At 38.4% G+C, this 26,284-nt stretch overlaps 4 protein-coding genes across 5 annotated transcripts in view; 2 read left to right on the top strand and 2 right to left on the bottom strand.

Moving 5' to 3' along the window:
• Positions 1-8,222, bottom strand: part of LOC122821908 (glucagon receptor-like) — a 45,971-nt gene extending 37,749 nt beyond the window's left edge. Inside the window, exons 1-2 of one of the 2 annotated variants that reach the window (XM_044100217.1) lie at positions 8,120-8,222; positions 3,149-3,333 (exon numbers count right to left, since the gene is read on the bottom strand). The gene's annotated coding sequence lies outside the window, so the exon portion shown is untranslated. Of the gene's footprint in view, positions 1-3,148; positions 3,447-8,119 lie in introns of those variants that run through there. The other variant, XM_044100218.1, reaches the window with a different exon arrangement.
• A 7,914-nt stretch (positions 8,223-16,136) lies between these two features.
• Positions 16,137-17,102, top strand: LOC122821907 (G-protein coupled receptor 183-like). The gene has a single exon (XM_044100216.1). It carries the CDS (start codon positions 16,137-16,139, stop codon positions 17,100-17,102), a length of 966 nt encoding a protein of 321 aa, XP_043956151.1.
• Positions 17,103-17,663: 561 nt separating this feature from the next.
• On the bottom strand, positions 17,664-23,123 carry LOC122821905 (zinc-binding protein A33). Its single transcript, XM_044100214.1, has 6 exons — positions 20,725-23,123; positions 20,475-20,570; positions 20,158-20,388; positions 20,058-20,080; positions 19,862-19,980; positions 17,664-19,765 (listed from the first exon to the last, which is right to left on the bottom strand). The coding sequence occupies exons 1-6, from the start codon at positions 21,109-21,111 to the stop codon at positions 19,227-19,229; spliced, it is 1,395 nt and encodes a 464-aa protein (XP_043956149.1). The 5' UTR covers positions 21,112-23,123; the 3' UTR covers positions 17,664-19,226.
• Positions 23,124-23,211: 88 nt separating this feature from the next.
• Positions 23,212-25,885, top strand: LOC122821906 (tubulin beta-4B chain-like). Its single transcript, XM_044100215.1, has 4 exons — positions 23,212-23,381; positions 24,126-24,234; positions 24,313-24,423; positions 24,509-25,885. The coding sequence occupies exons 1-4, from the start codon at positions 23,325-23,327 to the stop codon at positions 25,564-25,566; spliced, it is 1,335 nt and encodes a 444-aa protein (XP_043956150.1). The 5' UTR covers positions 23,212-23,324; the 3' UTR covers positions 25,567-25,885.
• The last annotated feature ends 399 nt before the right edge of the window (positions 25,886-26,284 follow it).

Raw genomic sequence — 26,284 nt, 5'->3', positions numbered from 1 at the left:
TCTTCTTATACACAGATCATGAATGTTTTATGACAGTGACAAGTGTTCAATTCAGCAATATAAGTGAATAATCTTATTTGCCCATTTTTTAAATATAATTTAAAAAGCTTTATAAAAACTGCACAACTTTAAAGATTGATTGGTTTAAACTCTAAAATGTGAACTTTTCAATGATTACAACTTTGAATGTGAAACCAGCCCCAGTCTGGAAATAATTATAGGATGATTATAGGATTTTTGTTCACCTTGAAATATAAAGAACGTGAGAATTGAATGCATGTAGATTATTGGACTATTCTAACGTGAGGTATCTTTACACATTACATTAAGTCATCTTCTGATTGGGTGCTCAGCTCTTATTGATGCTCTTCTGCAGGAAGCAAACAGAAGCGATAGAGGAAGTGAGTCTTTGACGTCTCAGAGGAGAAAATAAAACGGATGAACCCAGAAAAAGTGTTGCTTAACCAGGTTAAAGGTTGGCATGATCTGGTTGTATTGTGCATTTTGCTACGTTTGTCTAATTGTGCTAATATAATATTACTCTAACATTTTAATTTTGTCTTACTCTCGTCCTCTGGTGTTAGACCAACATTGCATATTTAACATTCTTCAAGAAAATGTAGTTAATTTGTATCCAGCCTGAATCCAAAGTGGGAAATCATCAAAACATACAGTGAACTGGGGCAGAACCAATACAAAACTATCTTTTTTAAATCAATAGTTAAATCAACAGTGATGGGGTGAGCAATGGAATAGCTATGAAAATAATTCATCCTTATAATTTTGTTTCCTTTTGGAATCACTATAACATTAAAACCACCATCCAAGATTCTCTGACATCCCAATATGATCCCTGGTAGCAAGACTCTTCTCTTTGCAGTTCAACAAATTGCCCTCAGGATCTGAAAAACTGTGTATTTTTGTTCAGGTGTTACGAGAACAGAGGCATTCAAATCTAGACAGACTCTTATCAGAGTTCTGTCACAATCTGGGCCGACGGTTCATTGTTGTGGAATCTATTATTAGCCTTGCAAGGTTCATTGTGAGGGTCCAGCTGAATCAGAACCTGGAGTGACCCACATGATGCTCATGGTCACTTGATGTGGACCGACACCAGCACTCTTACTCTCTCTCATCTCCTATAGATAAGACCAAGCTGAAGCTCTTCTTTTAACTTCCTTTAGTTGTCTCTCCTCTCTTTACTCACGGTTTGTCTCGCTCAAATCAAAATGTCCTTTCTCTTCTTCAATGCCTTCTGTTTTTTTCAGTTATTACCACAGGCAATGATGGCAAAAAAACCAAAAAAAAACAACACAAGACCTTTTTATTCTCTGTTCCCACCTATCAATTTCACTAACCCTCATACTTATCACACTAAAAGGCTAAAGCTGTCAAGTCTCACACTGCTCACCCATATTAAGCCACCGTCTCACAGATCTTGATTTCTTGCTCCAAATAGGCTGTCATATATTCTATCTAAATGCTTTCAATTTTTCATTTTCTTTCTAACAAGAACAGAAAGGTAAAAAATAAATAAAAATAAATAAAATCATGTTCTATAAGGACAAGACAAATATAGAAAAAAATATTTGCATGCATAACAAATTAATGATTATTTAATTATGTTTAAGGTACTATTAATTTACAGAAGTATTTTTAACCATATAACATCAGTGACTTGTTATGCATTTATAGGCAAGTCAATGAATCATATGATAATGAAACACATAAAATTTAAAGCTGTATTTGCTTCATCTCTCCTACTGTTTACAAGCCATCCCTCACAACCTTCTTTTCCTAAAGATATATAAAAAATGTATAAAATGAAAACTAAAGATGTATTTTATAGACCCACACAGAACCAAAAAAACACCCCAAAGGGCTCCTTATTTTCAGAGTTTCTATCATGTCACCTCTTCAAATAAATGACCAAGCGCAAACACTCGCCCAAAATCAACATCCCATGTTTTAAAACACAAAAACAGTTGAACTGTGAGCAATCTGGGCCGATGTCATCCATCGGCGTCCAACAGCTCTCCCGGAGCCAAGGGTCACTTTAAGCGTTGGAAAACTTCACTAATTTACTTTCAGTATTCATTGAAACACCTTCACCGCCCACTAATGCTTGCAAATCAGCTTCAAAGACTGTATGCAGCCAAAGCTCCCTCAGCCATGCGGCGCAGCGGAGAGCATGACTCTGATTCCTCACCAAGCTGGTGTTTGTGCTGCTCTGTAGCATTACTGCAGCAGATGTGCTGCTAATGAATACGCTTTGTTTACATGTGTGTGGTAGGTGTTTATCAGAAAATGCACCATGTTTTTCTCAAACACCCAATTCAGTGAGATGCACAAGAGACCGAGGACCCACATGTTTTTGTTGGTTTGCGTGATGCCGCTCAAGTGAGTCTAATTAACAACAGAATGGTTCCTGGACAATTAACTCCCGTAACAACCAAATTCAGATTTATTCACTGTTAAACTCTGCATTAAGAAGTACCATTTCCCTGGTGTGTAATTACAGTTACATGTCATGGACTAGGTACACCTTTAATGTGTTATAAAATTATGTGTTTGGCATGCAATTATAGAAACAAAGAGGGCAGAACTTTACCCGTCATGGTTTTGTTCATATAGAAAAGGCTAAGAGATTCCCTTTCTAGTCTGTAAAAATTAAATAGTGAAAATTAACATTAATATCATGCCTGGGAAAATATAAATACACTTTATGTTTCACTTGCCTAAAAAAGGCAGGATTTTTTTAATGTGAACTGTTGCACTCCCATTTTAAGTTAAATTGAGAAATATAAATTAAAAAAAAACCTTAAACGAGTTATATTCATTTGGAGCTATTTAGATTAAACCAGTTTGCACAGACAAAATGCACTAATTCCTTCTCTGCACATGGGATTGGTTTATGATGCTGCAGATGAAAGGATGGTGTTGATGGAATTGCACTGATAATGGAGCATAAAAGGCATTAAGTGAATTTTGCTGGAATTAAAGAAAGAATAAAGAAATCAAGAAATGTAAACTTGACCCCAAAGAAAATGAAACAAATGCTATTATAACTACTACTGTTGGTAATAATACGAATAATAATAATAATTCTAATAATAGCATTAATAATAATAAAAATGGAACAAATTACCGTTGACAGCACTGAGCTCCGCTGATATCCCAGACGCTCATCCTCTGAGCAGCTTTATTCCCTCTCAGTTCAGGTCGCTGCGCTGTAATCCAACTTTCAGCAGAGATTCTGGAGGAAGAAGTTCAGTTCTCCGACCTGCCGGCGACACCGCGAACACCGTCGGTCTGCGGCTTCAAACGAAACTCCTGAAGAAGGAGTGAAAGGAAATAAAACACTTTGTGTTTGCGCGCGGTGGGCGCTGGTGGCCGTGTGCGTGTTTCCGCGTGTGTGTGCGTGATTCAGCCGAGCCGCTCCGCTCCTTGTAGCCGCGTGACGCAACTGGACGCTGGGGGGAGGAGGGTGCGGGTGTCGCCTCGGTCTCGTTGAGACGAAAGATGGGTGCAAAGTGCTTCTGACCAATTATATTTATTAAAAATGTGAAGAAGGCGCTCACAGGACTTGTTCTTATTGATGTACACTTGTCTTGTTTTTAGCATTCACCTGTCAAAATATTTTCAACTTTGAAAATAATATTTTAACATATTTTCCTATTCAGTAGCTTTACTTGGGGGTCATAATTAAGACATCACCAGTGTCATGTGTTCACTTCTTATAAGTTTTTCAGGGGATGCGGTGGAATCTGGGAAAGAGGGCGGAGCTTAAAGCAATCAGGGATAATTGGTTGTCGTTTGCAGAGATGTGTTTATGTACAAACCGAAGTTCAAACACAAAGAAAGGTCACACTATGATGTTTATTTTTTGCACACAAGGTAAACATTACTTATTTGAGATATATATACTAAAAACAATCAAATTAGGTCTAATAATATCCTCATTCTCCATAAATAAATAAACCTTTTGTTTAATTTTAAGCAATTATGGGAGAGTCTCTGAGAAGAGGCTAGGCTGGTTCATCATAAGAATGCTTAAAGTAATAAAGCCAAAATCCCAAAGGGAAATATTGCTTCAGGAATTTTGTTTTTGTTTTGTTTTGTAACTGCAGCAATAGCAAGAGAATCAGGAGCTGCAGGTTAAAAAGAGAAACAAGATGCACCATCACGGAGTTTAATTTTATTACAGCATGATAAGATAAATTATTCTGCAATATGCTAGTATTTAAAACCAAAAGAGAGAACATAGTACTATACTGTTAATAAGAAATTGGTTTACCTGAACAGCACTAATTAAAATATTCTTATAGTACTGATTTTTGTTTGCTGCTGAAAGACTAAACAGTTAAGTCAGAAGTTTCATTTATATAATTCCTTTCACAGAAATATGTCACAAAAAGTGATTTAAAAGATGAAAAACAGAAACAATATAGAGATCAAATATCAGGAACTACTTTAAAATAGGAAAAATATCTTTGAATGTGTTCCGCTGCTTTTAATTGAGTCAAGGTTTTCAACAAAATAGATGAAGCTCATTCAACAGTTGAGGTACAAAAGCCTGGAAAAATCAATCTGCTGCTGGTCCTCAGGACGGGCAGATTTTGGTTTGAAGGTAAGATAGGAAGAAGTTTGACAATGAAGAGCTCAGAAAATTAAAATCAGGATTTAAAAATAATTGAATGAATGAATATGTATCAAACTCCAAATACGTTATAACAGAGATAATATTCCTTAAACATTGCAGGGGTTGTTTCACGTTAAGTTCAAGCGACATTGACTGCTCGAAAAATGACCAGTATTCAACACTCTGCCCTCCTTTCAGCTGTAATTTCTCTGAAAATTTGTGAATTTTTTTCTCTGAGGCAAAGCAATATGAGTTGGCTTGCAGAGGAGACCTGAGCCTGTTATTTCTTGTGTGTGTTTCTCTGGCGGGCTCTTTACTCTAAATAAAAACTTAAATTTGATGTGATCACCGTGGAGACGCCAAGCTGAAATGATATATGTTTACTTTGAGGATTCTTCCTCTTACACTAGCTCTTTCTGGGCAGCTAATCAGTCACCTGGTTGACAGTTTTGCAGAGTGTGCAGTGATAAGTGCTTTCCAGATGCACCGTACGCTGTCAGCGTTGTTTTAAATCCTTGGGAAAATCGTGTTGAACAACACTAGACAACAAAGGTGTTTCTCTTGCATTTTATCAACTTCAATCAATCATCTTCATCACCGGTCATCACATCTTTTTGTGAAAAAAATCCCCTCCTAGCAGCAGACTTCTTCTGATAGTGGCGAGGACTGTTTGAGCAAAACAGTTTTTCTTGCAAAACACACTATTGAACAAACTACATACTGTGAACTTTGCCCATAAGTAGAGTTCAAGGACCTTCTGTGTCAATAAGCTGCATACAGCCAAAGCAATGTATTCTCTGTGAAAAATGTACTGAAACACAACACGTTTGAAACTATTTTCTTATGTATTAATCTTTCCTTTCCTGCTAAATACAAATTGTTTTGATAATCTTACATGTCCTCTTTCTTTTCAAATGTGTAATAGTCAATCATTTTTGCTCACAGTGCTGCTAATGATGGAACTGGAGGCAGCAGACGGGGTCAGCGGGTCAAATACCTCCACGTACTCATATTTTTATCAGTCGCGCGCTGCAACAGCTGCTGCTGCTGCTGAAGATCCTGAGCTTTGAGCCGGGTTACAAACTGGCCAGCAGCAGCCCCTGTATGTGACTTTTGCCCTCTCCATGTGAAACAAAAGACGAATGAGGATAACTCGTGACTGAGCGGTGATGCAAGAACCGCTGTGAGCTCCTGCAGGCCTTGGTCACACACAATACTACGGTCTAATAATCAGGCGTCTTTACTTCCACACCGAAATGCTGAAATGCATTTTCATCAGGTGAAGCCCATCCTCCACATCTCAGCCTCTCGCCGGCCTGAGGCAGAGTATGTGAGGTTTTCAGCAGCAGATTGAACCTTTTATAGGAGCTGCATGACTGCATATCAAAGCATCTCGCTTTTCTGATCATATCTTGCATGTGTAGATAATCCACTACACTCTGATGAATTTTAAATTTGTTTTTCATTCCTTAGCGGGGTTCATTGAGCTACAAAAAAGAAAAAAAATGTTGGATGCTGTAGCATTTCTGACTGAAGCCAAAACGTAACATTGTATCAACCAAAAATAAGAGGAATGACTTCTATATTAGGTGTTGTAAAAAATATTTAGCCTAAAAGAGGTAAAGATTCTCTCAGCACACCTGTGTTAGGTGTGCAGTGAGAACTGCGTGTTGTGGGACTGACACAGTTCACATGGCTTCATAGAGTACTATAATGGGAAGTTCAGTGGAAGGAAAAAGTGTTTAAGAGCCAATAAATTATTATAAGTATTTTATCCAGACAACCCCTCCCAATCCAAAGACAACATCAGACTCATCTTACCTGGAGTAGACTGGACTGCTTTTAAATCAACATAGATTCTTAGTTTATTTCATTTTAAAAGTTTAGGTTCCAGAATCTGGAGGAATAGCAAAGAGGCACAAAACCCAAGTTGCAGCTTTCACTGTCAGTGATGATTTTCATAGCTATGACTGCTGTTGTTGGTCCACCGTGTTTTATCAAGTCCAAAGTCAGCACAGCTGTCTAGCGAGAAAGCTCTATGTAAATCCAGCAGGACTTGGCAACCCTTCAGACCACCAAAAGTACCAGCACCTGGTTTAGTGACCATGGTATCACTGTGTGCAATCGCTCCTAACTTAAGCTCCATAGAAAATGTATGGATGATTGCCAAGAGGGAGACGAGAGACGCCAGACCAAACAATCTAGACGAGCTGAAAGCTTCTCTTAAAGCAACCTGCTTCAAAAACACCACAGAGCCACAAGCAGATCCTCTTCATTTTACACTGAACTGATGAAATAATTCAAGCAAAAGGAGCTGTGACTAAGTATTAGGCAGATACATGTTGAACTTTACAGCACAATGACATTGTGGCACTTTTTTGTTGTTGTTGCTCATGTGGAATATTTGAAATTTCTGAAGCACAAAGGTTTTTCACAATTATCAAATTTAGCAGAAATAAACACTTGAGTCATTACAATAATTAATCTAGATGACATAAGTTTCACCTTTTGAGCTGAATTATTCATATTAATTAACTTTTCAGTGATATTCCAATTAATTGTGATTAACTTGTGCAACAATTGGTTTAGGATTTTATTTACTGGTTAGAATATCAGAAAGTTAACTGGTAACACTTAGACAAACATGTTATAGATTATAAATAAAGTTATTGTCACTTCCCACCTTGTCTTTCTCTAATCCCATTGGATGTTATCTAAATTTACTCTGCATTTAATATAGTCACTGTAAATGTTTCCAAAATTAACATTTAAAGCGAGAGATAACCCTACTGTAAAAGCATGAACACGTTCAGTCAGTCGTCTTCATGGTTTCAAGTAGCAACAGCGACTTTTAGCAGATTTCAGACGCCACACTTCGCACCACCACTTGAAAGCAAAAATAAATTCACAGTGTTTCCATACTCCTCATTTAAATTTCTCCACCGCTGTCAAGACAAATTTATGTTCAGATGCTCTCGCAGCCAGTTGATGACTTCATCTACAGAGTTGGGAAAATTTTAGTCAACAATGAGGTGAAAAAGCATCCAGAAAGAAAGAGAAATTGGAAGAACTAGTGGACAGATGTGAGTGCTTTGTGTGTGTCAGAGTTAGATGCATTCTGGCCTTAGGTCTGCCAGTCCCCTCAGAGAAAGGTCTGTGTTTTTTTGAACATGCTCTTTGAGTCTGGCCATGGCACTGGCATTTGATCAGGCCTTATTTTCCCCATGGCAACATGAGTTCATGGCGCTGCAACACATAAATGTTCTCTCATAGCTTGGAAGGGAATTAGACGCTTTCAAAAGATGTTGGTTTTAGTTGTGGCTCACATTTGCATTTCTCACATGCTGATTTTACTGTAAACACAGAGAACCCTTCTGAGCTGCTTCACGAGAAATGAGGTACTTGAGTGTTACAGTAAAAGCAAAATGTCTTGTTTTTGTAGGTGATTGGGTTTGAGTGTGTGAGATCTGTAAATACCTCATTCAGAAGCTGTCGGAGGAAAAATCTACTGCCTGCATCTTTAAACAGTTTTACCCCGTCTGACGTGAAATAAAAGCTTCTGAGATGCAGCCAGGAAACAGATGTGTTTCTTTCGTCGCAGCGAGGGTTGAATTCCCTAACAAGGCGACATGGAGCACAAACACTCAGTGTGTTTCCATTGAAACATTTCTGCGCTCTCATGTGACCCCGCAGCCCCGAGTGTTCTCCGGCCAAATCCCCGTCAGTGACGCTGTCAGGGTGTATCAGAAAGGAGCTGATAGATGTACGGTCATGTTGACGGGCTATCAGCTGTGCTTCTCGCCTTGCTGCCCCTGACAGCCGGCTGGCAGGAGAGTGATTCTCCCTGGAGAGGCGTCTTCGTAGAATAATGTTATCACAAGTCAAGTTTTCCTCTGTGAGGTCAAATTAAAACCCCGCATCTTGGAAACGTGAAAGAGCTTTCATGATTGATGGAGAGGCTTAATGCAAATGTTTAGTGGCAACATGAGCAATTTAGAAAACAATGGGATGTTGTCTGCATTCTTGTGTAGCGTCTCACATGGTGATTGTATCATAAATCAATCAATCTAACGCTATACATAATGTTCAAATATTATTATAGATGAAATGTTTTATGTTTGAGAGAAAATCTTTGAATTAAAACATGATGAAGCATTAGATACTTTTTTGTCGCACAGTATTGGCTAATTTCTTTTTAGCACTGGGTGTAAAAGCTGCTTAAAAAAACATTTTTAAGAATTAATCTTACCTTTTCACATTAGCTTACACTGAATGTTTTTAAAAATAGTGTCAATTTGAGCGGATTTATTAAGTTGGGAAATGTTCAGAGATTATTGTTTTCTGTAGGATTTAGAAAGAAATGGAGGAAGACTGGTTTTGTCTCTGGTAAAAAAAACTTTCATGTTCATTTAGCTACATGCATTCGATCAAAATCTTGTTCAGATTACTAAATGCTTTCATTTGTTTTGCTTCATAGTTTAAAAATATTGCTAATGAGATCAATAAATGCAAAAACAAAGCTCAGTGTTTTTAACATGGGATTTTTGTTCCTGGCTATAAAAGTGTTTCTTAATTTAGAGTTAAAGTTTGTTTTGTTCAAGCTCAAATCTTTGCTCTCATTTTAAATATTGATAAGTAGGGATTGATCTTCTCGATTCTGGATTATTATCTATTGAATTCTCAGTAATCCTAGTCTTGTTACTGTGTGGGGGCTTCTTAAGAAATCTGGTTGAAAACGTAGTTTGACATCACCTTGTTTGCTCAAACATTCAGGCTTTATTTATTATTATTATTATTATTATTATGCAGGAAAACAAAAATTTTCTTCTCAGCTGTTACTCATGTAAACAAGTAAACAATACTAAACAATACTTGTTTACTCATGTTGTTTACTCAGGTAAACAATATTGCAATGCATTTCCAATATGCATATGCATAATAATGCCATGTATTATCCATACATAAGACTTTTTTTGGTGTTTGGCGTTTTGCACACTCTTAGGAAGCTCTCGCAGTGTGTATAATTATTCTGAGAACTGCAGCAGGTGTTTATTCCTGTGAACTACGGAGGCACAATAGACCCCAGAAGCTTGTGTCACAGAGTTGGACTCTGGCCCTGAGTGCAAAAATAGCCATCTGACCCACAGTGTTATCTCTTCATTCCCACAACTATTGGCACGCTCTCTCGCTCCCACTTAAGCCACGCCACATGTCCTGCCCACCCAGCAGTGTTCATAATTAAAATCTCTGTTGCTATGGAAGGGCAGTGATAAGTTCAAATCAAACCCAGATTTGCTTTCAAAAGTAGAAAAGCTCCAGCTTATTCCAAGGAGAGATGATTTCTAGTATGTTTGATGACTAATATGTTTGTTTAGATTTGGATTTCTGTCAAGTTAGGAAAACAAGCAGGAGGAGTTTTGTTTCAAATCTATTTTTCCTCACTTCACTTTGACAAAGCAAGCCATAGATAAGTAGCAAAATATCAATAGTGGAGTCCAAAGTGCTCAGCTTTCTACAGACCAGTGTTTCTCAATTCACGCCCTGCATATTTTAGATGTGTTTCTGTTCCAGCACAGCTGATTCAAATGATAGCATGGCCTCCTCTACATGCCATCAAGTGCTGAAAAGGCCTGTTAATCACACACTTTTTCAAGTCAGGAGTGAAGCAGAAGGGAAACACCATAAACATGCACAGCACTATTGAGAAACACTGCTATAGGTAGATGCTAAAAACTGTCAAATACGCACTACTTTCATATTTGTTGGGGTTTGTTACTTTTGGAAATCTGTTCAGAAAATCTTCAAATACAATTTTATATGTTCAATTACTGTTCAACTTTTTATCTGGGATCCCAAATTAACAGCTAAAAATAGATACAAGCATATTGAAAATGCATTATCAGCAGTAAGAAGTATTAACATTCAAATTAGTTCTGTTTTGGGCTTTTGGCTGATAGTGATGATGAACACATAATTCAAATAGATGTAAAACGTATGAGAAACTATAGTAAAATGATTATTAAAAGGAAATTAATCACCGTCAAAGTTTTGTCTCCGAAAAGAAGATACATTGCAATGCAGATTGATAAATCCCAACAACAGACTTGACTATAGAAAGCTGTAAGCTTCCATGTCAAAAGCATCTCTAGTGTCTAAAAGCTTTAACATAGACAAATTTGCTAGAATAAAAAGGCCACAGATAATTTAAAACGTTTCAGTTCGGAGACGTGCTTTAAAACCTGATTGAAAAACGTTCTTAATAACATTGCCTAAAAATGTCTGGTGCTGAACAAAGATGGTTTTAGTTGGAAGAATACAAAACTAATTAATTGGTGTCTGAAAATTGTCCCCTTTTAGTAATGATTTTCCATTATAGGTTCCTGAATTCAGCTGATGACTGAGCAGGTGAAAAACAAAAAAAAAATATTTTAAAAGCCCTTGTAAATTTTAATTCTCAAGATTTTTTTAGACAAACCCTTACTAGTCAGTGCTCTCATTCAGGAGAAATGGAAGACGGTGAACTTTGGGTTAAATATCCAATTTCTCTAACTTGAGTTGAAACAGAGATACCAGGTATTGGCAGAAACCTGATTTGCCTGCTGAACTTGTATATTTTGTCCAGATCACTTGCACATTATGGACAGCACAAGTCAAATAATGCAGAGGAAGAGCTGCCTGCATTATTATTTTTATGAAAGTTGTGCTTCTTCATACGTCACTGTCAAAATTCAGGCAGGCTGATTTTGTTTTTTATCACTTTCAAACACTCGGTATTCATTCTGATACTGAATCAAATAAAGAGACTCATCCTGTCGCTGTGGATTGCATGCATTGAAAAACACGCAAATGCTTCATGACATCATGTTGCTTCATTGCATAATTAACTTCATTAAGAAGCAAATGCGAAATGAAACTTGTTTGTTTAATCGCCTGAAGACAGGCAAACCATAATTATGGTGATTACCTCACACTTAAAATGGCATAATTGTAATAATTAGTGAAGTGGGAGCTCAACCCCATGTCCCATTTTTTTTGTTTGTTTTTACAGCAAAGCATTAGCTTAGTTTCAACTTTTATTGTTGCACATCTTACAAAATGTATTCTTTAAATGGATGACCTTTGCACTAATGGCAGAGCATAAACAAATTCTGCAAAGTTATTGGGTAAAAAAATGTAAATGCAAATTAATAAGTATTTCACCAAAGCTATTATGTGTCATCAAATGTCATGAACAAAACACAGACTAATGATGTCATTTCCCCCGTCTCATTCTCTCCTTCTTCGTTGTGCTTTATGCTTTTCTGCACTGGCAGGATTATTTGATCTGATAATGGTGAAACCAGATGGTTAGAGAGGTTTGTACCTTTCCTTTTCTAATTTTTGCTGCCTTCCTATCAACCTTCCTTTTTGCACGTAAGCTTCCCTTCGGAGGCAAATATCCACCAAGCTCCAAAGTCGAAAACTGCTGGAGAACTCCTCACAGAAATGTGTTTACAGCAGTATGAGATTATTTAACTTCTACCACTCTGTTTATGTCCATCTGCTTTTAATTTCTCTCACCATGTGATCTCAATAAACATTTGTCAACACACACGGATGTTCCAGAGATGAGCAGAAAAGCAATTGGTAGGATCTTTACCAGACAACTTACTGGTAGAGAGAAAGTAATTATTAACAAAGCACTAAAACCATCATACATGTGTTGTAAAAAAAAAAAAAAAGATTATTATCCTTATTCCAAGTTTTGTGCTAAAGTACTGTTTCACCTTGTTCTCTTGTTTTGCCACCAGTGTTAACGTCACATGTGAATGCAAACACACAGGTGGGTGGGTGAAGGACTTTCATCCTGGCAGGGCTGGAAGCTAATCTTTGCTACAAACTGTCTCAAGAGTTTTTGCCCCTCTATGTCCTCAGCAGACAAACTGGTATTCAATCAGTCATCAGGATGATAATTAAAATGCTCAGCTTTCACACTTTTCAACATGTTTGCAGCTTTAGACGCATTATAATAGATAAAATGAACCTATATTGTCTCATTCTGAACCAAAGAAGTTTCTGTGTGGCTTTCCGCTGTGTGGGTGGTTTCTGCACACTGTCACTAACAACTTCTAATATAATTTTGGCATCGGCATCTGGACAGCCTGAAGAGAAATACATGCAAAAACCTAACCACATAATGTCGCCTTGCAGAATTAATGAAAACATTTATGCATGTGAGACAAGCGTGAGATAAACATGTGACTTTTTATTTGTATAAGATTTGGCTCAGCTTGCAGAGTGCTGGGCCACCCTAAACAACAATTTATTTTTATTGAAATCTAAAAGAAATAGATTTTCTGATTTGATCTGATGAATTTCCTCACATTTTATTAACATTTTAAGGTTTTTATTTAATATTTACATAATTTCAAAGTGTTATTTGTTCCAGCGAGGCAGCATTTATGTTGAGGGGGAGGCCAGAAGAATATGGGGTAAACATTTAAATTGTAGAGGGAGACAGATGTAAAAAAGTAGTAGGAAACAGAAGGAAATTGTTTTAGAATGCAGTTATTGTATAATAAAAATAAGAGGACAGAATGAAGACAGGGAGTATAATTTGACAAGATTTGACAAAATAATTGTGGTTTGTTTGACAGTTCGGAACTACATGCTTATGTTACATTTCTTTGTTTCTCTTATTTTTTTAATGGAAAAGGAGGAGCCAGATCACAGATTCTAAATCCAACACCATTTGTAGATTATATGCACCATATATCACATAAAAAATCGTAAAAGTGTCCTTTTTAGAAGTGATTGTAAAATCCATGTGAAATACGGTACACTACTGCCCCCTCAGGCACAACAGAGCCAGTGCAACCAATTCACACTGGTTTCTGTACATCTCTCTGGTGTGATTTACACATTAGTGCAACAATCATCGTGGGTTTTGTCTCATCTCCCCACATGGGAACAGAACATTGGGTCCTGCTTACCTACACAGTGTCTCAAATGCAATTAGCCACTCTCAGGAACGATCGCCTCTAATACCCGCTGACACACACATCTCCAATTCCTTTTTTCCGTCCCTTTAATCGACACTGCAGAGACGGCCTACGTGACCTGTTGTTTTAAGTTTTCTCATCCTCTTTTGGATGCATGAACAGGACGTGGAGATGTTCTAAAACCATCTGTGCCTTTGAACTAAATGTCTCCAGTGATAGAGGGCTAAAACCAAACAGATTCTTCTCTGTGAAATCTGGAGGGCTGATCTTTTCAAAGTCCATATGCTAAATATTCAAATAGGAAGGGAGGACGCAGAAGCATGCATTGCAAACAAACTCCTTGATAAAATTAGCAGAAAATGTTTGGAAATTTAAATCAAGATAGAGACACAGAAACATCTGGCCTGTAGATAAATCTGTAAAAATGATAACCATCCTTTGACACACAAAGAACCTTCCCACATAAAAAAAATAAAATCGAAAGCACTCAACTGAAGAGGTCCATATTTTCTCTTGATATCTAAATGTTCCTCCCTCACCGGTTGGCGTCAAACAGATGACACACCAGACAACAGATATATAAGCGCCTTTGGACAACACCCTGCATCAATCGTAGGGACCAAGACAGAAGAACATACCAAACCGGTGAGTATAAACTCTGAAGTCTAACAATTATATGCAGATTTTTTTGATGGTTGTGTCATGAAAAGTGTCTGAACAAATACACTAAAACTGAGTTTGAGAATCGATTTATTCTATCCATTAAAGGTTGACTTTATTTACTAGAATTTATGAGAATATGTAACAAATAAAATGTTCTTTTGGGATCAGTGAAGTATTTTATTTTCATTATCTGCTGCAAAAAGGGAAGATGAGTAAAATTGTAGGTCTAACTTACAAAAGGAAACTATTGCATTTTTTTTTTACTTTCATGTGGATTTCAACTTTTGTTCACCTTCATTATAAATGACGGTTAGTTTGAGTGTCAAGACAAAGTGTGTGTAAAGTTGATGCTTATTGTGATTCTTAGCATATTTTAAAGGTATAAAGGCAATATTGCCAATTTAGCATACGGCAATGAAAATAAAGCATGTTCAAATACATATTACAGTACAATTAATGAATATTATTTTAAATCATTTGCCCCGTGACTGACTGGCAACCTGTTTGGTGCGTACCAATAAGTATAGACAATTTAAAATGTTAATTTATAATGTTTTTTTATGACAGAAAATGTCTCATTCGCAAACATTAAAAATTCTTTTTACAAAGTTTACTTTTATATCTTGATAGCACAAACTTCACCCCTTATAAATCAGGCACACAAATAATTAAATTATATGCAAATGGATCGAGTCACTTTTTCAACAACTTGAAAATTGCAAATTTACTCATGCTGTAGACTAACAAACAGCCAATCTTTTAGATTGGGCATTTTTTATTTCACTGTCAAAAGATGTGCTTGAAGAAAAAGAAAACAATTGACTTTGTCTGTAATCTCGAAGGAAAAGCTTATTGGTTAAAAACTTCAGTCCTCTGCAGGTGTGATTAATCCCACAGGAGTGTGACTGGCCTGAGGTGAGGCCTGGAGCAGAGGGAGGTTGGAAACACCATTCGCAGGGGGGCTGAGGCTAAAAAAGGTCTACAATAAAGCAAATCAGTCCCCTTGATGGCAAGGAATAATCACAGGCTGGTCTCAGTAGTCTGTAGCTGGAGGCAGCTCAGGTGTAATGACTTTAAGAGAGTGTTTAAGTTTCAGATTGTGTGCAGAGCAATAATCAGAGTTGCAGCAAACAGTTTTCTAGCTTTAAATACAATCTGCAGAGAAGATTGTGTTCCTACTTCCAGGAAAATATACAGAGATTGCAGCCAACACCTATGTGACCCTCATATATTAAATCAGCTTTTCATCATTCAAATGTATTAAATTTATTTCCCTTTATATAATTATTTGTTCAGAAATAGCTTTAGAAACAATCGCACGTAGCAACTGACCTTTAAAAACCTCTAGAACATCTACGATCATTTATTGTCGGCGCGCAAAGTATGACCTTTGCTGTTTAAAACTGAGAGTTGATGCTCTTTTATTCTCCTATGAAAGGATGAAGGCGTCTCTGAAGTGTCTTAGACATCTTCTCGTTCAGGGAGTCGTGTTTCCCGGAGGAGAGCCCACACAGACACAATAACAAAATAACAGCCTGAGGAGAGGGCCTGTTGGTGTTTGTAACATGTTTTTACTGTCTAACAGCTGCCTCTGCAGCCACTTTGTTCCTGCTGAGATTCGACTGCTCAGAGATCACAACCCAAGGGGACTAATAAAGAACTCCAAAGTATCTGATGTGACAGTTTGGAGTTTTGCTCAGTTGGGAAAAGGCTAAGAGAATGAAACAAATCATCAAGATAACTCTGGGCTTTCATGAAAAAAAATCCTTTCTCGCTGTTGTATAAGTTGGATAACAACCACGACTTTTGTTCCGTTCTCTCTTTCAGAGTTTGTGCGTTTGCTGGTCAACATGGACAGATACTTCTTGCCACTTAACTCAACCTCTGTTTCTGCACAAGTCCCTCACAACACCACAGTTAATGTCAACGCCACTGTTAAACATTTTAGCGTGTTTGATGGCTGTGAGCGGTACTTTGAGGGAGTTCTGTTTGACCTGACCATACAAATCGTCAATGTAATCGTGGGAATACCTGCCAACTTGCTTGTCATTGCAATTCTTGTCCACAATCGCAAAGAACCGTCCACTTCAGACCTGTTCCTGGGTTGCTTGGCCTTCATGGATGCCTACTTTGGCACCATGACCCCCCTCAACTTTTTAAATCTTTACATCTGGCATAGCAAAGAGGTCTGGGCAGCCGTTAAGTTTTCCTTCGGTGTTAAAGACACCAGCGGCCCACTGTTTCTTTCTTGCATCTGCCTGGATCGATTTGTGGCAGTGCTCTTCCCGATCACGTTTGGGCAGCTGAAACCCATCAAATACAGATTAAGCCTCACACTTCTGGTTCTCTGCCTCACCGTCGCCTACTCTACAGCCAAGATGGTGGGCGGTTTTCCCAACTTCGAGAAGGTGTTCACCGGCGAGGTCCTTGCAACTTTTACCTGGATGGTGGTCTGTAATGCCAGCATATTATGGGTCCTGAAGAAATCTCGTGGCGTCGGGAAAGACGACATGCATCCCATGAAGAAGAAGGCTTTCAACATGGTGCTCTCCATCCTCCGTATCATTATTTTCAACTATTTGCCCCTTGTTGCACTGTTTCCGTTTGAAGATCATTACACCCCCGATGTGTTTCGTTGCTATGTGCAGCCCGTTGGCTTTGCTTTTCTAAACATTAGCAGCACTATCCAACCACTTGTCTACTTGTCCCGTCTGGAGAAGGTTCCTTTCCTTCCAGATGCTTGCATTAAGAAGTTCACTTCCTGCATCACCACAGAAAAAAATAAAAATATATCCACACAAAATCCATCAGCTTAGATCTGTAAGACTACATGATGAAGACAAAATTTACTGTAACGAAATAGACTGAAGGAGTTTTTTTCCTCTAGAAATGTTTTTAGATCTAATGTTATTTCCATGCCAAGTAAATAAATTAAAGTAAGTAAATAAAAGCAGTTTTGAGAAAACGTGTAATGATATAATAATATAAGTTTGTCCATTTCAGCTTGACATTGTAGCAACTTCATTATGACATGAAATGTGTTGGCATGTGATAACTTTTACTCACAAGTCAATTGTTTGGGTTTGGCGCCCTCTTGTGTCTAAAAATAAACCATAAAAAATAAATTCTGTCATTTAAGATATGAAGTTTTGTCAAATCTTCCTTTGCTATGCCACTGTGTTTTGTGCAACAACAATATGTTTTGATCTACAGTAGATGACTTTCCATTCAGTCACCTGAACAGAAATTAAACACTTTGTTTTGTTTGTTTGTTTGGTTTTTTTGTACGTGAATTTGGCTTTATTTTCTTCATATTCACTGAGCTAATCCCAAATATGTACATCTCACAATAAAAAATAAGACAAATCAGCCAAGATCTTGACAAAGAATCTTTATTACTGGTCACCAACACAAGACAGCAGCAAAATTACACACAGGGGTAAAATACATCACAGTATTTTCTATTACTGTCCTATGAGCAAAAAACAAAAAAAACACCGGCCGATCTTCTAAATAACACATCAGATATAATGACACTGTTCACATATTTTAATATTTGGCTCAGTTTGTGTTCCTGGAACTAAATCAGGAGCCTAAACCCGCACAATCCAAATAACAATTTTTGATCTTGGGGCAGCTAAATGTTACACGGACCTTCAAAAAAGATAGCATCAAGTTTGAGAAGAAGGAAACTTGTACAGATTGTTTTATTTAATGAGAAAAAATAAATAAATTTTTTAAAATCACTTATTTAGCAAACTGACAAAAATCCCTAGTTCTAGTCCAAATGTTGCAAAACATCTAAAACTAGCTTTAACTTTGTTTGACCATCACTGACAATTATACAAACAATAAGTCCTTGTATAAAATTATTTATTTTAAATCTAAAGCTCCACTTGTAGCTCTGGATGCACAAAACATGGACTCCTGGTCTAAATACAAATCTATTCATACAGCCCTTTCAGTGTAAATTTAGTGCAAACTGATACATAGTACTGTTTAATACAGTCAGTGCAGCTTCCACAGAGTTATCACAATGGAGCAACAAAAGTAAAAATCACTGAAAATCCTATCTGAACATTCATTAAGTAGAATAACCAGGGTTAATAGTTTTTTAAAAGGTCAAACGATACAATGATTTTTATAGTCAATAAAATAAATTCTCATTTCATCAAGTTAGAACCTCAAATGTGCTAAATATCTTTCATTTCATTTTATGTAAGTTAGTAAACGTAAAGTAAGTAGAACATTTTTTCCATAACACTAAGTGTTGCAGAAGCAGCTGTAAAAAGGTGAGATTTTAGTTGCTATTTAAAAAGCTTAACCAAATCCATAAATTTAGATAGCAGGAGTGTGCGGTTCAAAACTGCCACCACCTTCCCGATCTAATGCATAACTGCGAAGTGAAAAAATAAATTGGTGCTTTGTGGTGTTGTCTTTTTCTTGCAGATAAAAATCAGAAAAGTGTAATGCGGATTTATATTCGGCCTCCTTTACTCTGATATCCTCAAACAAACAACTGTCCAAATCCATATCCACTAGTGACATAACTAACCTGTGGAAGAACATGGTCTGGCTACATCCGGCAGAAAAATACCACAATCCTCTGAACAAACAGTCCTGGTAGTAAAGTTTGCTTTATTAGCGTGGCAAAATATGTAAAAAGCTGAAGAAATATGAATACTTTTACAAAACACTTCTTGTTTTCTATTTGCGGAGGGGAGTCTTTTATGTAATGCCTAAAAGCAAAGTTTTGTGTTTCAATGAGATTACTTGGATTTGAGAGGATGGAGTTGGTTTGAACTAAAAGCTGAAAGTTTCTGTGCTTAAACATGAGGATTGGTGTCCAGAACTTTATAAAATGAAGGCAGACATTTAGGAACATTGTTTTGGGAGAACAGGAAAACTAAAAAAGGAACAAAGACAGAAAGAAAACCTACTTACTGACGCAGCACGGTGATGAGCACCTTCTCTGGCATTATTCTCAGAGGGTGACTACTCTGTGTATAAAAATATGGTAATAAAGGTTCTGTGAATGTCTGCGTGAAAGTATACAGGAGCAAATTGTCCACAGGGTCAAAAAATGTCACTGTTCCCTTGTTGTAATCCAGTTGAACTTTGACCTGTTCGGGCTTAGTTGTAACAGTCAGCAGGGTGGGTGGCGAGCTCATTGCTCTGAGCTCTCCGTCCCGGAAGCACAAAGTCCAAAAGCCATTTTCAGGCCGAGCTGCGACCTCGGCGCTCCTCGGCACAGACAATGAGGCCACGCCCAGGAGCCAGTCTTCATTACTTCCTGTTTCCACAACCCAGTGGTGGCTTCCTGAGCCGAGCGAGCTCATTCCTACCACTTCTGCACTCACGTGGAAACGCTCAGGGTTGTCAGGGCAACAGCTGGGCTGCTTTGAGTAGTGGAGGGAAGTCAGGTCTTCGGATAGGACGAGGCATGGGTGTGCTGTGTTTGGGTCTAAAGTTACAGAGGCTACAAAGCAGAAAATTAGCCAAAGAGTATTTATCACCTACAAATCAGGTTTGCAGTGGACAATTCTTCTGTTATACACTTGTTAAATATACTTACTATAGTCAGTGTTGTCCAGTATTTTCTCCCAGACATTGTATTTCAGGTTAGAGAGATGTTTTGTTGCATCTAACAGTAAACCCGACATGCAATCTAAATCATCCTCCATATCTTTATCCCTGTGATTAAAACACAGTAACAATTACAATATACATATATTTTATAACATTAATGTTTTAAAATATTAGCAACCTACCTTCCCTGAGTGGCTTTAAAATTCTGAAAGAAACAAAACAGCATTAAGCATAAGTGTGTTTTTAACCCTCAATGATATTGCAGCATTGTGCAGCTCGAACCTGTAATATAATCATATCGTCTTCTTTCAGCTGTGTTTTGATGGCAGACATGGTCTCAGCGACAGAAAGCATTTCTGCTGAAAGTTCATTCATTTTTGCTTTGATCGATGCAGTCTTCTCCTCTTCCTCCTTCTTCACAGCTTCTCTCCGGACCGACTCTTCCTCACAGAGGGCTTGATGTAGCTGCTCAAACTGTTTTTTTATCTTGTTTTGAGTTGTCAGTGTCTGATACTGTCAGGAAGATTATCAGAAACATGTTCAATGTTTTCTGTCGTCTTTATGGAAATACTTGTTGCTTCCGTTTAATCATGTTTTACCTTAATGTATGCCAACATGTCAGCAGAGGTCCTGTGTTTTCTCTCGAGGTACTCCAGTTTGCTTTCCAAGCTTTTCAGCATAAGCTCCAGTTTGTCCTGGAAGCCAAACATATCCAATCAGCAGACATCATGACATCAGGCATGTTTTTGCTCTTGTCTCTTTCTCTCACACAATGGTTGACAATCATGATGGACTAGTAGAACCGCATTCTCTCAACAGCTCTCTGAAAAGGTGGTTTATTTCCCTTACCTTGCAGTCCAGAAGTGCCTCTTCAACCGGGGAACAGTCGTGATTTTTATGAAGTTTGGATGTCTGGCACACCACACAGATGGGCTGTTCGTCAGCTAGACAAAACAGCTTCAACTTCTCCCCGTGTAAGCTGCACCTCCCCTGCTCCTCTATAGAGTTTTGCCTCCTCACCTGCTGAAGAGCTTCACAGACATTCTTCAGGGCTAAATTGGACAGAGGAGGGCATTTGGACGCTTTCCTTCTGCAAACTGGACATTCCCTTGTCCTTGTGTCCCAACATTTCTTCAAACAGCTTCTGCAGAAGCTGTGGCTGCACGACAGCAGAACAGGATCCCTGAAGATATCACAGCACACTGGACATGTCAGATCCTCCTCTGGGAGAGACATGATCCTTACCTTACGAATGTCAAACGCTCAGTGTTAAAAAAGAAAGCTCTTTGGTTCCAACGCACGCCGTCCTAGAGTCTCTGTTTGTGTTAACTTCAAGCTGATCTATTGTTCTTGATGAGAAGAGGCAAATGTCCCTGGTTTTCCTGTGCTTGGCCTCTGTGGGTGTAACATCAGTCATGCAGCAGTGTGAGAAAGCCCCGAATGTAGCATGGCTGGCAAACAGGAAATAAAGCCTCATTGGCCAGTTGAGAAGGAACTTAAAACCGGTTGGTAACTTTCTACAAGGCTGGAATGTGATCTTTCAGGACATAAATTTGAATGTTTCAGTTTTGACATCTGTGTTGACGGTTCAAAGCAGCACAACAAGCTGCTTGAATTGTTTAAAGCTCCTGTTGCTTTGAACAATAGGAGCTCTAAACAATGTTCTCTGGCAAATGGCCATCAGATCAGAGGAAAGTGAGATATAAATAGTTCAACTATTTTTTATGTATGAGTGAATTTAGTGACTGCAGTTTTGCTTTCAAACTATCACTTAGGTTCAGACTGTGGCCTCACTACGTTGGCAAGTGAATTTGGAAATTAATTGGCTTGAAATCTTAATTTAAAAATTTTCACATCATTGGCAAAATATGAGGTTTTTGTGGCTTTAAAAAAAACAAGATGAATGCAACTTTTCCCACCTTTCAAGTTAAATTACATATTTGCAGAAAATCTTTTGATATTAAATAAAAAATTCAAAGTTGCATTTTCCTGGTTGCAACCTTTAACCAATACTTTATTAAAACACCTTTGATTCTACCAGTCTAGCACATTAAATTGATACACTAAAATGGCAAGTGCTAAGCAAATAAATAAACCATAAGAAAATACTCAACACAGAAACTAAAATGAAAATAAATTAGTTCAATCACTTAAATCATAACAGCTTCAAGATGTCTAAAGGTGTGTAAACTTAGGCAGCTATGTCAGAGAATTTTTTGTGCACATTTATTACACTAAACACATTAGATAATTTTTTTTTAATTGCAAAGGACACATGTCAGATCAAAGGTGGAATAAGCTTCATCTCGATCTAATTTTTAACACGACAAAAACAATAAATTTTAACAGGGGTATGTATACTTTTGAAAACAGCTGTGCTTTTAATAATATTTGTCAAAATCTCAGTGCTGCTCTACCTTATTCTTTCTTTATTTTTATTGTGCTTTAATCTTTTTCACTCTCCTGTAACACGGTGGAAGCCAAAAATAGATTAAAGAGAGGGAGCATTCAGATTTAAAGTTTCTGTTAGAAGAGAGGTTGTATTTTTAGGCTTTGGTGACCATTTTTACTCTGTGAACATGTTATTTTAGATTGTTAGGCATTTGTTAATTATATCATTTAAATAGTTGTGCTTTTTATGAATATTAAATGCTTAATAATTTAAATTCAGTACCTGGTGTTGCTTTTAAACACCATGTGAGCTGATGAATGCTGAATACATTACTTAAGTTTTAAGCTATATTAAAAGCAGTTTTGAATATAATACATCAATGTCACCCTCCCATTATCAACTTGTTTTGGCAACATTTTGTTTTCTTTTTTTGGCATTGTTAGTCGGGCAGAATAAGTCATATATATATAAAAAAATTCTCTTTGTAATCTGATGCCGAGTTGCAAAGCTGAAGAGACAATAAACAGCAATTAAAGTGCTGTTTTGATAAGACTGAAGGGAACCAGCGAGGGAAATGTTTTGCATCAATATCAGCTGATTCTTGGGTCCTTTTCTGTTCACACCAACATGCTAAAGTTCCAGTATGCCACCTAAAAAAGTATTTCGTATTCAGTATCATTGTATTTTGAAACACAAAGAAGTTCTAAATAAAACTGATGTTTACACGTTTTATCTAACTTCATGCCAAACTGATCAAACTGCCTCCCACAGTTTTCATGTTCATGTTTTGCAGCGGGTCAGTCGGTTCGTGAGAGAATCTAGAGGAGTGATGCAGCTCCTCGCATCCTATCCACCATTTCCACGGGGTTTTGGCTCCTCCAGTCTTTGGTTGCCATGGCGATGACGTCAGGTTGCACCACAGTTTCAAGCCAATGAAGAGAATCTTAAAGGCGGAGCAACAAATCCTGCACCATCGACTGCAGTAGGGAGCCATCATCCTGTGTATCTCTCAGATTTCCAGCATCGACTCGACCATCCTCCCATTTCTCTGCCCAAAATGCGTGAGATTGTGCACCTGCAGGCCGGCCAGTGCGGAAACCAGATCGGAGCAAAGGTAGTTAATGTTTTATATGTGTAGACTTTTGCATCGTGGAAAGATTGGTGCCGATTTTCACGCAGACGCACCTCGGCCGGCAGCCACTAATCCACCCTCTCAGAATTCTCCAGAAGGAACTCCGTGCAGCGAATCAGAAATCGTTGCAGCGCTTTGACTATGCAAAATGCAACGAAACATTAATCATCAATTTACCGCGTGATGTTTTTTGCAGTGCGTGCACTGTGGCAATTCTTTAATCGTGACAAAAGTGAACTGGCTATCGCTATAGAAATGAATATAAAATCAAATGTTTATAAATATATATTTCCTGACTAGCATTAAATTTTTACGGTAATCAGATCGTGTGTTGTGCGTCCTTACTGTCAGTGGAGGAGCAGCCTCCCCTCCCCCTTTTATCTGACCTATTTTCATCAAACCACTTTCAGTTAAATATTTTCTGCTTGACCAATTATAATCACACTTTTCTACGTCTAAATATTAGACTCTTGTCTCTTTTTATATGTAATATGCAAAGAGTTATTTATCAGATCATTGCCATCAGAAGTAATTCTGAGAAAGTGTTTCAGACTGATGCTTTGCTCTTTGGATCTGTTTCTCACCATTTAGTTTGCTTTTTTTATAAACCCTATATTTCTGCAAAGGCAAATTTCCTATATGTTTTTATACCAGTAGGTAAAAATGTGAAATAAAGTTAACTTGTTGTTTTACTTCACTCACCACCACGCCTGTTTTTCCTCACAGTTCTGGGAGGTGATCAGCGATGAGCACGGCATTGATCCCACTGGTACCTACCATGGAGACAGCGACCTGCAGCTAGACAGGATCAGCGTCTACTACAATGAGGCCTCAGGTAGGCTGCCGATCCAGCATTAGCAATGCTAAACAATAATAAGACTTCCTGGTTTTAATAATTTCTCAATATTTTCAGGTGGGAAATATGTGCCCCGTGCCATCCTAGTGGACCTGGAACCCGGTACAATGGACTCGGTCAGATCTGGACCATTCGGGCAAATCTTCAGACCTGACAACTTCGTTTTTGGTATACTTGGCAAATTTAATGTGAATCCACTGTTTTTAATTTTTTCTGTGAATCATAAATAAAGGGGAATATTTTTGACCTACAGGTCAGAGTGGAGCTGGGAACAACTGGGCTAAGGGTCACTACACAGAAGGAGCAGAGCTGGTGGACTCTGTCATGGATGTGGTTCGGAAAGAGGCCGAGAGCTGCGATTGCCTCCAGGGCTTCCAGCTTACTCACTCGCTGGGTGGAGGCACTGGCTCTGGGATGGGCACCCTGCTCATCAGCAAGATCCGTGAGGAATACCCCGATCGTATCATGAACACCTTCAGCGTGGTGCCTTCTCCCAAAGTGTCTGACACCGTGGTGGAGCCCTACAACGCCACCCTCTCTGTCCACCAGCTGGTAGAGAACACAGACGAGACATTCTGCATCGACAATGAAGCCCTCTACGACATCTGCTTCCGCACACTGAAACTCACCACTCCCACCTACGGAGATCTCAACCACCTGGTGTCGGCCACCATGAGCGGGGTCACCACCTGCCTGCGATTCCCCGGCCAGCTTAACGCCGATCTCCGCAAACTAGCAGTAAACATGGTGCCATTCCCCCGTCTGCACTTCTTCATGCCAGGGTTTGCCCCCCTCACCAGCAGGGGTAGCCAGCAGTACCGCTCCCTCTCAGTACCTGAGCTCACCCAGCAGATGTTCGACGCCAAGAACATGATGGCCGCCTGCGACCCCCGCCACGGCCGCTATCTCACCGTTGCCGCCATCTTCAGGGGTCGAATGTCCATGAAGGAGGTGGATGAGCAGATGTTGAACGTGCAGAACAAGAACAGCAGCTACTTCGTGGAGTGGATCCCCAACAACGTGAAGACCGCTGTCTGCGACATCCCGCCACGGGGCCTCAAAATGTCCGCCACTTTCATCGGCAACAGCACGGCCATCCAGGAGCTGTTCAAGCGCATCTCTGAGCAGTTCACCGCTATGTTCCGCCGCAAGGCCTTCCTCCACTGGTACACAGGCGAGGGTATGGATGAAATGGAGTTTACTGAGGCCGAGAGCAACATGAACGACCTGGTGTCCGAATACCAGCAGTACCAAGACGCCACCGCGGAGGAGGGCGAATTTGAAGAGGAGGGAGAGGAGGAAGTTGCATAAAATAACCTCGTCTCACACAGCTGCCGTATCTCATTTTACATCACCCATCTCCCAGGCTTTTTTTCCTCCACCCTTCCCTTCTGCAATGGAAAAGTTCTCCACATTGAGCAAATTATATTGGTGTTGCTTTAGTGTTAGACGTTGATATTAACTGGTTCTAGTGATGTAATTGGTTTACAAAGTCGTGCATGTTGTGAAAGCACCGGATCGTTGAGCTCCATACATTTGCCTTGTCATTCCCTTGTCATGTCCAAAAGCAAGTGATTTTAACCGTGAAACCTTGTAAATGAAGAATTGAATAAAATCACATTGAAAGGCCTGTTCCATGCCTCTGAATTCATTTAGTGTAATCTCAAACATCTGCGTAACAATCAGGGCTATTTTGTTGAAGACAACCCTGAGGATCTATTTGTGGTATTTTTAGTCGCATTTAGATATTTTATGATACTTAACCTAAATCCAAACCTTTTCAAAACAAAAGAGAAAATTTTAAAAGATCTGTCTGTTAAATATTAAGATTGTTTGATCACTGTCTATAATTTAGGCTGATAAACTGAAGGAACAAGATTTTGAAGCCACTTGAAGTTTTTCTTCAAATATAGAATAAAAATTGGACAAAAATGTTTATAGACGTGTTGACGCAATTTAGAGAGACCTATGCAAAACCTGATGAAGCTTTTCTAAAATATAAATATTCTACATAAATACATCTAAAAGC

This window comes from Gambusia affinis, linkage group LG19 (genome assembly GCF_019740435.1).
Source record: "Gambusia affinis linkage group LG19, SWU_Gaff_1.0, whole genome shotgun sequence".
Classification (NCBI taxonomy): domain Eukaryota; kingdom Metazoa; phylum Chordata; class Actinopteri; order Cyprinodontiformes; family Poeciliidae; genus Gambusia; species Gambusia affinis.
This window is presented reverse-complemented; position numbering and strand designations above follow the sequence as displayed.